The 12037-nt window shown below is 41.5% G+C and overlaps 1 protein-coding gene and 1 long non-coding RNA gene across 2 annotated transcripts; one reads left to right on the top strand and one right to left on the bottom strand.

Moving 5' to 3' along the window:
* Positions 1 to 4937: 4937 nt before the first annotated feature.
* Positions 4938 to 10659, bottom strand: LOC148694042 (uncharacterized). Its single transcript, XR_015966124.1, has 2 exons — positions 10549 to 10659; positions 4938 to 5743 (listed from the first exon to the last, which is right to left on the bottom strand). It is a non-coding gene; the product is annotated as an uncharacterized LOC148694042 (long non-coding RNA).
* On the top strand, positions 6213 to 7464 carry LOC148694043 (uncharacterized). Its single transcript, XM_088700045.1, has 2 exons — positions 6213 to 7106; positions 7421 to 7464. The coding sequence occupies exons 1-2, from the start codon at positions 6230 to 6232 to the stop codon at positions 7462 to 7464; spliced, it is 921 nt and encodes a 306-aa protein (XP_088556171.1). The 5' UTR covers positions 6213 to 6229.
* Positions 10660 to 12037: the final 1378 nt, after the last annotated feature.

The raw sequence follows: 12037 nt of genomic DNA on the forward strand, positions 1-12037 counted from the left end.
ACAATACGCAGGTAAATACAGCAGCTAGTAGAAATTAGAATCATCAATCTCAATCAGGTCAACAATAACACCTATGACTTCGATCAAAACCTTGGCATGCCCTTGACTGCCCCGCCGTCCCATTCGGAGGGAAAAGGTCGCAAGAGAAGCGCGTCATTGGGAAGCATCCAGTCCAAACAACGTAGTATTATACCAAAAAAAACCCAACAGCTTCAGCCACAGGCTCCCCGACCCATCACAACTTGGGGAGGTGGAGGAAGAGGAGGAGGAGATGATTAGATCGTTGGCGGCGTCGGTTCCGACGTACGACGTCACCATTACCACCGAGAAATCAAGAGTGGTCTGGTTCATCTTACTTACATAGATGGGAGGCAACGGCCCCGTTCCCAGCTTGAGATTGCTGTCGCTTTCCTTGTCGTCGACGTCGCCGTAGAAGATATCGGCTTGAAGGTTCTGGTAATACAAGTCCAGCTTCCGGTTGGGATTTATAGCAACCAGCGTCAAGTCCCACGTGGCGGTTAAGTACTCGCTGCTGGATGCGGCGGTGAGTGGGCACGGCGACACGGCTACCAAGTCGACCCGGAACTCAGGGAATTCAGGGCTGAGCTTCGCGTCACGCAATAAAGTCCACGCCAAGGCTGTGGCGAGAATGATTGCCAATAGCGCAGCGAAGCAGACGAAAACAATTTCACAAAGCCGTCCGGCGGAGGAAGACTTTGCCAGTCCCATTCGATCTTTTAATTCACTATCCTGTAGACTTATTCGGCAGAATCAATCAGACCAACTGGATCTTTTAATTCACTATCCTATAGCCTTATTCGGCAGAATCGATCAGACCAACTGAAGGAGAGAGAGAGAGAGAGAGAGAGAGAGAGAGAGAGAGAGAGAGAGATGGGGATGGGATTAAAGCAGAGGGTGTTGAGCATGTAAATAGGTAGGTGTTTCCAAAGACTAAAGTCGCAAGGATTTCCAGTTCCAGTTGAACTCGGAGTTTACTGTTTACCCAACATGACCACTCTATTTTCATAAACCTGTTTGGGAGCTAGGATAAGAGACCGGATAGCATTAATGAACGGATTCGGTTGTGTAAATTAGCCACTGGATTAAATAATCTAGTCCTACCAATTTTAATACGCTTTGTACCCGTTTATTTATTCTTTCTAAAACGTTAATATAAATATTCCTGAAGTTATTGTAGACCCGTTGCGGGGTGCTCATCGTTTTGATGGTAAAAAACTTGAGAAAAGTTGTATTAAATGACTCACAAGGTGCCATGTGGCACATATTAAATAAAATAATATATAAGGTCCAAAGTTCGTATAAAATCATAGAAAAATAAAAAAATATATCCCGAAAGTTGTCACGAATTCCTTGAACTATGCTCGACGAGAAATGAGCATAAAACCAATTGATTGTGAGTTGATATCAATTAGGAGAAGTTTACGAATGTTTCGTTGGTTACTTGGTGTTTGTCTTGTTACATGATGTACTTCTACAAGTTCAATGATTTGTTGCTTAAATGCACCTCCTTGGCCAAATAAAATGTTCATGACACCGGTTTGGTATATCGAACATACCTTATAGAAGATGTGTTCCCGATCATAAACCAATCGACAAAAATATTTGTCACATTTGTATATTATTTATTATGAATATTAATAATTTTCAACTCTTTTAAAAATGTTGTTCATGAGAGTTTATATGGTTTTAAACATTCAGAAGACGATGTAACCATCGTTCAAATTGTAGAGGCATCCATGACGACCATCGGCAAATTTTTTTCACATTTTCACACTAGCTTGTAAATTAATTGTTATGAATTGTTACATGTTTTTAACTAGAACAATATAACCAAGCAAGTAGTGACCCCCAATGCGAATTAACCAATCAGATTCACCCTTAGAATGCGTATGGTCTCTTACTGTGGATTAGCCAAGCACGACCACATGCATTGAAGCATATCATAGTGTGGTTCCCAATGAAGATTAACTAAGCAAGACCACCTTTGAGAACAATGTATCTAAGTAAGTAGTGACCAACCAATGCAAATTAACCAAGCATAGTCACCCCTAGAATGTGTATGATCCCCCAATGCAAATTAACCAAGTAGGATCATCCACGTACAACACTGCTACATGGTGCAATCTCATTATCACACGTCCGACATCATACATTGACCAACATGATTTGCATTGAAAGTACATGAATTATTAATTCCACATGAAAAACTCGTATTTAGTCACAAAACTTACAAGTTCTACATAATAATTCTAATATGAACTAAGTCTAATTAAGAAAAATCAAAGGAAGAAGAAGAAGCAAAGTAATGGAGAGTCTCGCCAACTCCATGAGGATATCAATCTCGTCAAGGTATAATAAAAATCAAAACCCCCTTCTTCATTTTTTATATGTTTTCCGTTGATTTTTCGGTTTTCTTTTGCTATTGGGTTGTTGAAACGGAAAAATTCATTTTTTGTTCTTGCGTAAATTGCAGATTAGGATCTAGAAAATAGAGGGGAGCAGCAGCAATTGGGGTGGATAAATTGCGTAAATTAGGATCTAAAAATTTCATTTTCATAAATTCTAACTTTTATCAAATTTCCAACTTTATTTTCCTCATCCAAACATAGTGTTAGCAATGGGATAGGTGGATAAACAACATATTGTTAGCAGTGGGATAGGTGGATAAACTGCGAAAGATGGTATTTATTTGTTGTTCGCGCCCATGGAAACTAACTTCATACTCAGTTTGATTTTGTTACATTATACCAATTCATTCTTACTGATGAATGTACACAGACTATGATGAGAACTTGATATTAATACGCTAATAGATCTCAAGATCAATGTTTGACAGTTTTAGAACCCCTTCTAAGTTCTAACCATGTAATCTCCAAGAGTAAATCCCAATAGTCACAGTCATCATCAGTTCAGTTGTACCACAGTTGCTCGTGAGCAGTCTAGGGCAACTCCGAAAACAGAAGTGTTCAAAGCAAAATTCCAAAAACAAAATTCTCTTCTCACCCGTGATCAAGCCAAATAGTTTCCGACATCTATAGTCGACATTGTTGGTGGATCATGTTGCATTCGACTAATGTAAGCTGGATGGTTTTTTGAGGAGGTTGGTAAACTGTGATGCTAACTATATATATATATATATATATATATTTTTTTTTTTTTTTCCTACCTACCTCCAAACTTCAACAGCCAGCCTAACAACGACCACGAATTTTTGTTTCGTTTATAACAAGATTAACAAGATAGCACGCAAAGACTCCTGTTCGGGCAAAGATTTCTCCTTTCCATTATGATTGTCGATAGCGATGGTATGCGAAAGGTTAAAAACAAACAAAAAAACAAGGGTTAATTACAAAAAACTACCTCAAGTATGAGTCAAATGACACTTTCATACCTCATCTTTTAAAATTGACAATGTCATACCTCATCTTACGAATTTGTGTCAATGTTATACCTTCCGTTAGTTTGGCCGTTTATTTCTCAGTTAAATGCTGACGTGGCTTGATCCGGGACCCATTTTTAATAAAAAAATTATTAAAAACAAAAAAAAAATCATTTAATATTATTTAAATATTAAAATAATAAAGAAACATTATTTATTAAAAAAAAAAAAAAAAAAACCCCAACGTCGTCCTCCCCCCCCCCCCTCTCCCTTCTCCCCATCTGCAACTACAACCCAGAAAAACAGAAGAGAAAAAAAAAAAAAAAAAAAAAAAAAAAAAAAAACCAATTTGTTTTCCTTGCTCCTCACCCCCTCTTCTCCCCACACCCACGCACCCAACCTCCCCACCTTCGCACCCCACCCTCTGCACCTAACCTCGCACCCACTACCTACAACCCAAAAAAAAAAAAAAAAAAAAAAAAACCCAGAAAAAAAAAACCCATTCTCCTGGGCGAGGAGAAAATGGGCGGCGCCGCCGGGGGGGGGGGGGGGGGGGTGGGGAAATGGGTGTGGAGGGGAATGGGTGTGGAGGGGAGAGGGTGGGTGTGAGGGGGGGGCGAAGCTGCTGTTTGTTTTTTTTTTTTTTTTTTTTCCTTCTCTCTTCTTCTTCTTCCCTCTTCTTCCCTCTTCTTCTTCTTCTGCACGGGGACGAACTGGGTTTCCAATTGTTTTTTTTTTTTTTTTTTTTTTTTTTTTAATTTCCTTCTTTTTTTTTTTTTTCTTTTTTTTTTCTTCTCTCTTCTTCTGCTTCCCTCTTCTTCTTCTTCTGTGGGTTAGGTTGGGGGGGGGGGGGTGGGGTTGGGTGGGAGGGGACGGGTTTGCTGCTGTTTTTTTTTTTTTTTTTTTTCCTTCTCTCTTCTTCTTCCCTCTTCTTCTTCTTCTTCTTCTTCTTCTTCTGCAGGGGGACGAACTGGGTTTCGAATTGTTGTTTTTTTTTTTTTTTTTTTTTTTTTTTGGTTTCCTTCTTCTTCCTCCTCCTTTCTAGGTTGCAGGGGGTTGAGTTTGTGGTGGGGGGGAGGGGGGATGAACTGGGTTTGGTTTGGTTTGGGTTTTTTTTTTTTTTTTTTTTTTCTCTTCTTCTTCTTCTTCTTTCTCCTTCTTCTTTTCTGGGTTGCTGGGTTGCAGGAAGATGATGGGGAAAAGAGAGGGGGGAGATGCACGAAAGGAGAGGGAAGATGTTGGCTAATGTTTTTTTTTTTTTTTTATGTACTTTTTTATTATTATTTTAATATTTTAATAATATTAAATGATTTTTTTTGTTTTTAATAATTTTTTTATTATTTTTTTAATAAAAATGGGTCCCGGATCAAGCCACGTCAATATTTAACTGAGAAATAAACGGTCAAGCTAACGGAAGGTATAACATTGACACAAATTCGTAAGATTAGGTATGACATTGTCAATTTTCAAAGATGAGGTATGAAAGTGTTATTTGACCCATACTTGAGGTAGTTTTTTGTCATTAACCCAAAAAACAAATACAACTAGCCACAACATTATCCTAATCATCATCACAAAATTACAACATTCAATTTAACTGAAACTACAACTCAAAAGTTAATAAATAAATAATAACTAGGATGAAGATCAACAAATCGATCAATCAATCTCAAGTTGTCAGCATACACACGAACAATCTCAAGTTGTTAGCATACACACCGATAAACAGTATTATAAATTTCACATTGGCTTGAATGATCGGTGACGTTGTAATTGGGGGGAGAAAGGTCGCAGAAGTAACGCGAAAACCAGAGACCTTTATCAATTCTGAAATATCCGGTCAGCTTCACCCCCAATTTGGCCGACCCATAACAACCATCACCTGCTGACGAGGAGTTAGAGGAGATTATTAATTCCTTGGCGGCGTCATCGCTGACGTAGGCCCCCGCCGTCGCGAAGGTGACATTGAAAGTGGTCTGGTTCATGATGGTTAAAGCCAAAAGAGGCAACGGCGTCGTCGCGAGCATCAGTTTGTCCTTCGTCTCCTCGTCCCCGTAGAAGAGATCTGCCTGGAGGCTCTCGTAGTACAAGTCGAGTTTGGTGTTGGGGTTTGCGAAGACCAGATTAAAGTTCCACGTGGCGGTTAAGGAATGGTAGCGGTTGGCGGCGGAAGGAGGGGTCGGGTCGAGTGGGCACGGGGACACGGCGGCCGAGTAGATGCGGAACTCGGGGGCCAAGGGGTTGAGCGAGTGTTCGTGCGCCGCCAGGATGTAAAAGATTATGCTCAAGCCGCCTACGAAGAGGATTAACAAGAGGGGCTTAATTACTTCAGGCCAATGGTACCTATTGGACGACAATATCGTCCCCTTGATATTAGGAGTAGAATTGATCCGTATGAATCAATGTAAATCATCTTTGTTTCCTTCCTAGAATAGACTTCTTTGTATTATATAAGTCTTGTATTCAACTGTGAATTAATAAGAAAGTATTCAAAGTTAATTCCCAGACTTCATATTTCTAAACCCTAGCCGAGTTACCTTTCAACATGGTATCAGAGCACCGTTTCTGATGACTCTGAATACCCACACAGCTTCCGCAAATCCTAACAAACACAACATCACCTAAACCACCATGGGCGATCCAATACCTAAGGCGTCCATTGACACCCAAAAACCTATGGAGACATTCACAGATGTCTCGAACCCTTTTATCATACATCCCTCAGATCAACCTGGGAATATCTTGGTCTCCAAAACACTTCAAGGAGACAACTACAATACCTGGAGTCGTGCTATGCGAATCAGCTTGAGCGCGAAAAATAAACTTGGCATGGTTGATGGCACCATTGACCCTCCATCAGAGACTGACAAACAATTTGCATCATGGCAAAGATGCAATGATATGGTCCTTGCCTGGATTCTCAACTCAGTCCACGACGACATTGCGAGCAGCGTTTCTTATTACACAACAGCAGCCGATGTTTTGGCTGACCTGCGAGATCGTTTCTCACAAGGAAACGACTCACGCATTTATCAAATCAGGAGAGAGATCGTTGAACACAGACAGGAACAACAATCGATCCAGGTTTACTACACGAAACTGAAAGCGTTGTGGGATGAACTGGCATCCTACAATGAAACTCCGACTTGCACCTGTGGGGGATTGAAGAAGATGAATGATCGAGATGAGAAAGAAAAGGTGATGCAGTTCCTGATGGGTTTAAACGACACTTATGCATCAGTACGTGGACATATACTATTGATGCAGCCACTACCAGACACTCGGAGGGCATATTCCCTTGTTCTCCAACAAGAGAAGCAAGTAGAGGTATCTCTAAATCGTAACAATATAAATATGCATGCTATGAATATAACCCGTAACAGGGAAACTGCTGCATCAAAAGGAAACACCATTCAATGCTCATATTGTGATCAAAAATACCACACCGTGGATCGATGCTTTTACCTGTATGGTTTCCCGCCTGGCCATAAGTATCATGGAAAATCAGTCAAGCCACCAAATAAAAGAAAACCTGCGGCAAACCAAGTCACGGTGGAGACCGAGACCACCAAGGGTGTAGACTCACGACACAAGGCGACGTCCATTGACGGTCCAAAGTTCACCACAGAAGAATATAATCAACTTATGGCAATGCTCAAGAAGAGCAACATTGATGGTAATCCGCAACATTTTGCAAATGCAACAGGTACAATCACACCTTCTTCTGACTTGTCAGAGAAAACTTTATATTGGATCATTGATAGTGGGGCAACAGACCATGTATCTCCTTCTCCTCATTTGCTAGACAAGAAGTCATTATCCATGCCGGATTCTGTTCAATTGCCGAATGGAGGACATGCCTTAATAAACTCGATTGGTTCTATACAAGTTACCCCACACATTAAACTTGATGGAGTGCTCCATGTGCCCAACTTTCGAGTTCACTTATTATCTGTTAGCAAACTTACTGAAGCATTACGATGCATAGTGATTTTCTTCCCTGATTTCTGTGTGATACAGGACATGGATACGAGGAGGACGATTGGCCTGGGCAAGCGATATAATGGGCTTTACTACTTGGCGCCAGAACACAACCTTCGCCTCGCTCATCACATTAGCCACACTTCACCCTCTGGCACCAACGATTAGGGCACCCTTCTATCGGTCCTCTGCAAACTTTAACCAAACAAGTTCCATCAATAGTATTTGATTCCAGTCATACATGTGACATTTGTCCTCTTGCTAAACAAACCCGGTTATCTTTTCCGTCCAGTTTTATTTCTTCTCAAGCACCTTTTGATTTGATACATTGTGATATTTGGGGACCTCACCGAGTCAATTCCCATTCGGGGGCTCGGTATTTTTTAACGATTGTTGATGATTATTCTCGCTATACTTGGATACATCTCATGCGTTTTAAATCTGAAACACAAGGATTGTTACGTTCCTTTATTGCTTGGGTCCAAACACAATTTCATTGCATGCTTAAAACACTTAGGGCTGATAATGGTGGTGAATTTACCTCTTTACGTCCTTTCTTTGATAACAAAGGTATCATATTCCAAACTTCTTGTCCGTCCACGCCCCAACAAAATGGGGTTGTTGAACGGAAACACCGTCATCTCCTCAATGTTGGTCGAGTTCTACGGTTTCAAGCCAATTTACCACAACATTTTTGGGGGGAAAGCATACAAACAGCATGTTATTTAATTAATCGTTTACCTACACCTCTTCTTGGCCATAAAACTCCTTATGAGCTTTTGCATCGTCACACTCCCGATTTTTCGCATCTTCGGGTTTTCGGTTGTTTGTGTTATGCTACCAACCTCCATCCTCACCATAAGTTTGACCAACGTGCTCAAAGATGTATTTTTGTTGGGTATCCATTAGGTCAGAAGGGCTATCGTGTTTATGACCTTACCACACACAAAATTTTTTCCACTCGTGACGTGATCTTCCATGAAGCCACGTTCCCTTTTTCCTCTCAACCACTTGACCATCACCCTGCTACACCTATCTTACCTATCCCCACCGACTCTCCATCTCATCCTCATCCCACACCGCCACCGACTGCACCTCCTGTACCCACACCGACCGACATCCTTTTACCCACACCGACAGAAACTGCTCCTCCCACACCAACCGACCCTCACTTAGTCTCTCCACCACTTCCTACCCCACCTGCCCCCCCTGCCCCACCTGCCCCTCGCCAATCTGGCCGTGCCCTCAAGCCCTCCGTCAGGCTTCAGGGATACCATTTATATCATGTGCAATCTCTTGCTCCAAGCGCCACGTCCTCCTCCATGTCAGGTACTCGCTATCATTTATCTCACTATGTATCTTATGCTCATCTTTCACCATCGCATCGCTCTTTTGCTTGTGCTATTTCGACTCTTGTCGAACCCACTACATTTGCACAGGCTACCGGTGATCCTCAATGGCGTGCTGCCATGGACTCTGAGCTTCTGGCCCTTGAACAAAACAACACATGGACTCTCACTACCTTACCTCCTGGTCATCGCGCCATCGGTTGCAAATGGGTCTACAAAATCAAGTACCACTCCGATGGTACCGTCGAGCGTTATAAAGCTCGTCTTGTGGCCAAAGGTTTTACTCAACGCGAAGGTATCGATTACAAGGAAACTTTTGCTCCTGTTGCCAAACTCATCACCGTCCGTTGTTTATTAGCCGTTGCTTCGGTTCGTCATTGGTCCTTACATCAAATGGATGTCCATAATGCCTTCCTTCATGGTGACCTTTGTGAGGAAGTTTATATGCAGCTGCCTCCTGGACTTCATCGGCAGGGGGAGAATAATGTATGCCGACTCAACAAGTCCCTTTATGGCCTTAAACAAGCCTCTCGCAGCTGGTTCCATAAATTTTCCACTGCCATAAGTCAAGCCGGCTACCAGCAGTCAATGGCTGACTACTCCCTATTCACTAAGGTGCGTGGAGATTCGTTTACAGCCGTCTTGCTTTATGTTGACGACATGATTATCACAGGCAACGATGAGGCTGCCATCCGTGACCTCAAGCAATTTCTTCAATCTCATTTTCGCATTAAGGATCTTGGACACTTAAAGTATTTCCTCGGTGTGGAGGTGGCTCGGTCTTCTCAAGGAATCGCCATCTCACAACGTAAATATACACTTGACATTATTGATGAGGCCGGCTTACTTGGTGCAAAGCCTGCAAAGTTCCCAATGGAAGAAAACTTGAGATTATCTCCAACGGAAGGGCAACTTCTCCATAATGCCTCGCAATACAGGAGGCTTGTTGGGAAACTTATTTATCTCACAATCACGAGGCCGGAGATTTCATACTCGGTCCATATACTCAGCCAATTTATGCAACAACCAAGAAAGCCTCATCTAGACGCAGTGCATCGTCTTCTACGATACTTAAAGGGATCACCTGGACAAGGGCTTCTTTTTCCTTCAAATGGGAGTTTGACATTGAAAGGATATTGCGACGCCGATTGGGCTCGTTGTCCACTTACAAGAAGATCTGTCACAGGCTATTGTATATTTCTTGGAGGTGCACTAGTTTCTTGGAAAACCAAGAAACAATCTACCGTTTCGAGATCCTCAGCTGAAGCGGAGTATCGTGCCATGGCTTCAGCTACATGTGAGCTTACGTGGATGAAGTACCTATTGGCTGATCTGCAAATTGATCACAAGGGTCCGGCAAGGTTACACTGTGACAACCAAGCTGCACTTCACATAGCTGCCAATCCCGTTTTTCACGAACGCACCAAACACATAGAGATCGACTGCCATGTTGTTCGAGAACGACTACGTTCTGGGATTATTTCGACAGCCTATGTACCTACTGGACAGCAGCTTGCCGATATATTCACCAAGCCACTTGGACAGTCAGCATTCCATTCTCTACTTGGCAAGATGGGTGTTCTTGACATTCACACTCCACCTTGAGGGGGAGTATTGGACGACAATATCGTCCCCTTGATATTAGGAGTAGAATTGATCCGTATGAATCAATGTAAATCATCTTTGTTTCCTTCCTAGAATAGACTTCTTTGTATTATATAAGTCTTGTATTCAACTGTGAATTAATAAGAAAGTATTCAAAGTTAATTCCCAGACTTCATATTTCTAAACCCTAGCCGAGTTACCTTTCAACAGTACCAATGGTCGGAGGAGGGATTCTCAGGTTTTTATTCCATCTGATTCTCATGTGATGATTTGACTGCTGCACTTGGAGCTTTTTATACAAGAAATTTGATGCTTGTCTTTTAGGTTTTGACGTCATATACTCATATCAGACGAGGTGAGAGAGAAGGAATCCCATTTATCGACAACTACTGTACAATGCGAGTCAAGTTCTACTTCTACTAGGATTGATTTTCACGTGTTTCTTCTCTGTCTTTTTATTTTTTATTTTTTATTTTTTAATTTTATATAATTAACCTAATGGACTTTTTAATAGCTATTTCTCTCATGCCACTCAATATTACGGTCTGATGTATTCCTCTTTACTTGTAAGTGAAAGGTCTTAAGTTTGAATCTCGTGGATGGCGAATTCGATTCCAAATTAGGTTGCCAATTGTGTGGCTTAGCTGAACTCCCCCTCCCTTTAGTGTAAAAATATCAATATACTTAAAAAAAAGCGCTATTTCTCTCCTTGCCTTCATCTAATAGGGTTTTGATTTTTTTAGTTTATTCGGTTTTAAAGTTTTAGGTATTTGTATCTATTTAAGTGAGATTTCGAATATATTTAAAAATTTTTATAAAAATTAATATTTTTAAAATTAAGAGATAATATTTGGTTACATTTGATAAATACATAGGTTAAGACATGGTGCGACATCAACGAAAAGTAGATTTGCGAACGATACCTAGCTAGATTCGCAAGAGAAGGAAAGAGAGAACAACCTGACTAATTATATTAACGTCTTATAAATAATAAATAAACGGGTATAAAACGTATTAAAATTGGTATGACTGGATTATTTAATCCGGTGGCTAATTTACACAGCTGAATCCATTATTAATGCTGTCAGGTCTCTTATCCTAGCTCCCAAACAGCTGATGTTGGGTTTCTCATCGCCGCCTCCAGCCGCGACTACGTAACCGCCACGCGGGACTTGACGCTGGTCGCTATAAACCCCAACCGGAAGCTGGACTTGTACTACGAGAACCTTCGGGCCGATATCTTCTACGGCGACGACAAGGAAAGCGACAGCAATCTCAAGCAGGGAACGTCGCCGTTGCCTCCCATCTATGTAAGTAAGATGAGCCAGACCACTCTTGATTTCTCAGTGGTAATGGCGAGGTCGTACGTCGGAACCGACGTGGCCAACGATCTAATCATCTCCCCCTCCTCCTCAAGTTGTTATGGGTCGGGGAGGCTGTGGCTGAAGCTGTTTGGTTATTTTAGGTATAATCCTAGGTTGTTTGCAGTGGCTGGTGTCCAACTGTCGCGCTTGTCTTGCGACCTTTTCCCACCGAATGGAACGACGGGGCAGTCAAGGGCATGCCAACATTATAATCCAACTTATTGGTGTATTTTCTGATCTGCTTCAGATTGATGATTCTGATTATGTTTTTGTTTCTGGCTTATATTTCAGTATTTGCATGATTATGCTATTTAATTGTTCTTAAAAATCGTTATTTA

The sequence above is a fragment of the Pyrus communis genome, chromosome 9, assembly GCF_041283825.1.
Source record: "Pyrus communis isolate YQ-2024b chromosome 9, ASM4128382v1, whole genome shotgun sequence".
Taxonomy (NCBI): domain Eukaryota; kingdom Viridiplantae; phylum Streptophyta; class Magnoliopsida; order Rosales; family Rosaceae; genus Pyrus; species Pyrus communis.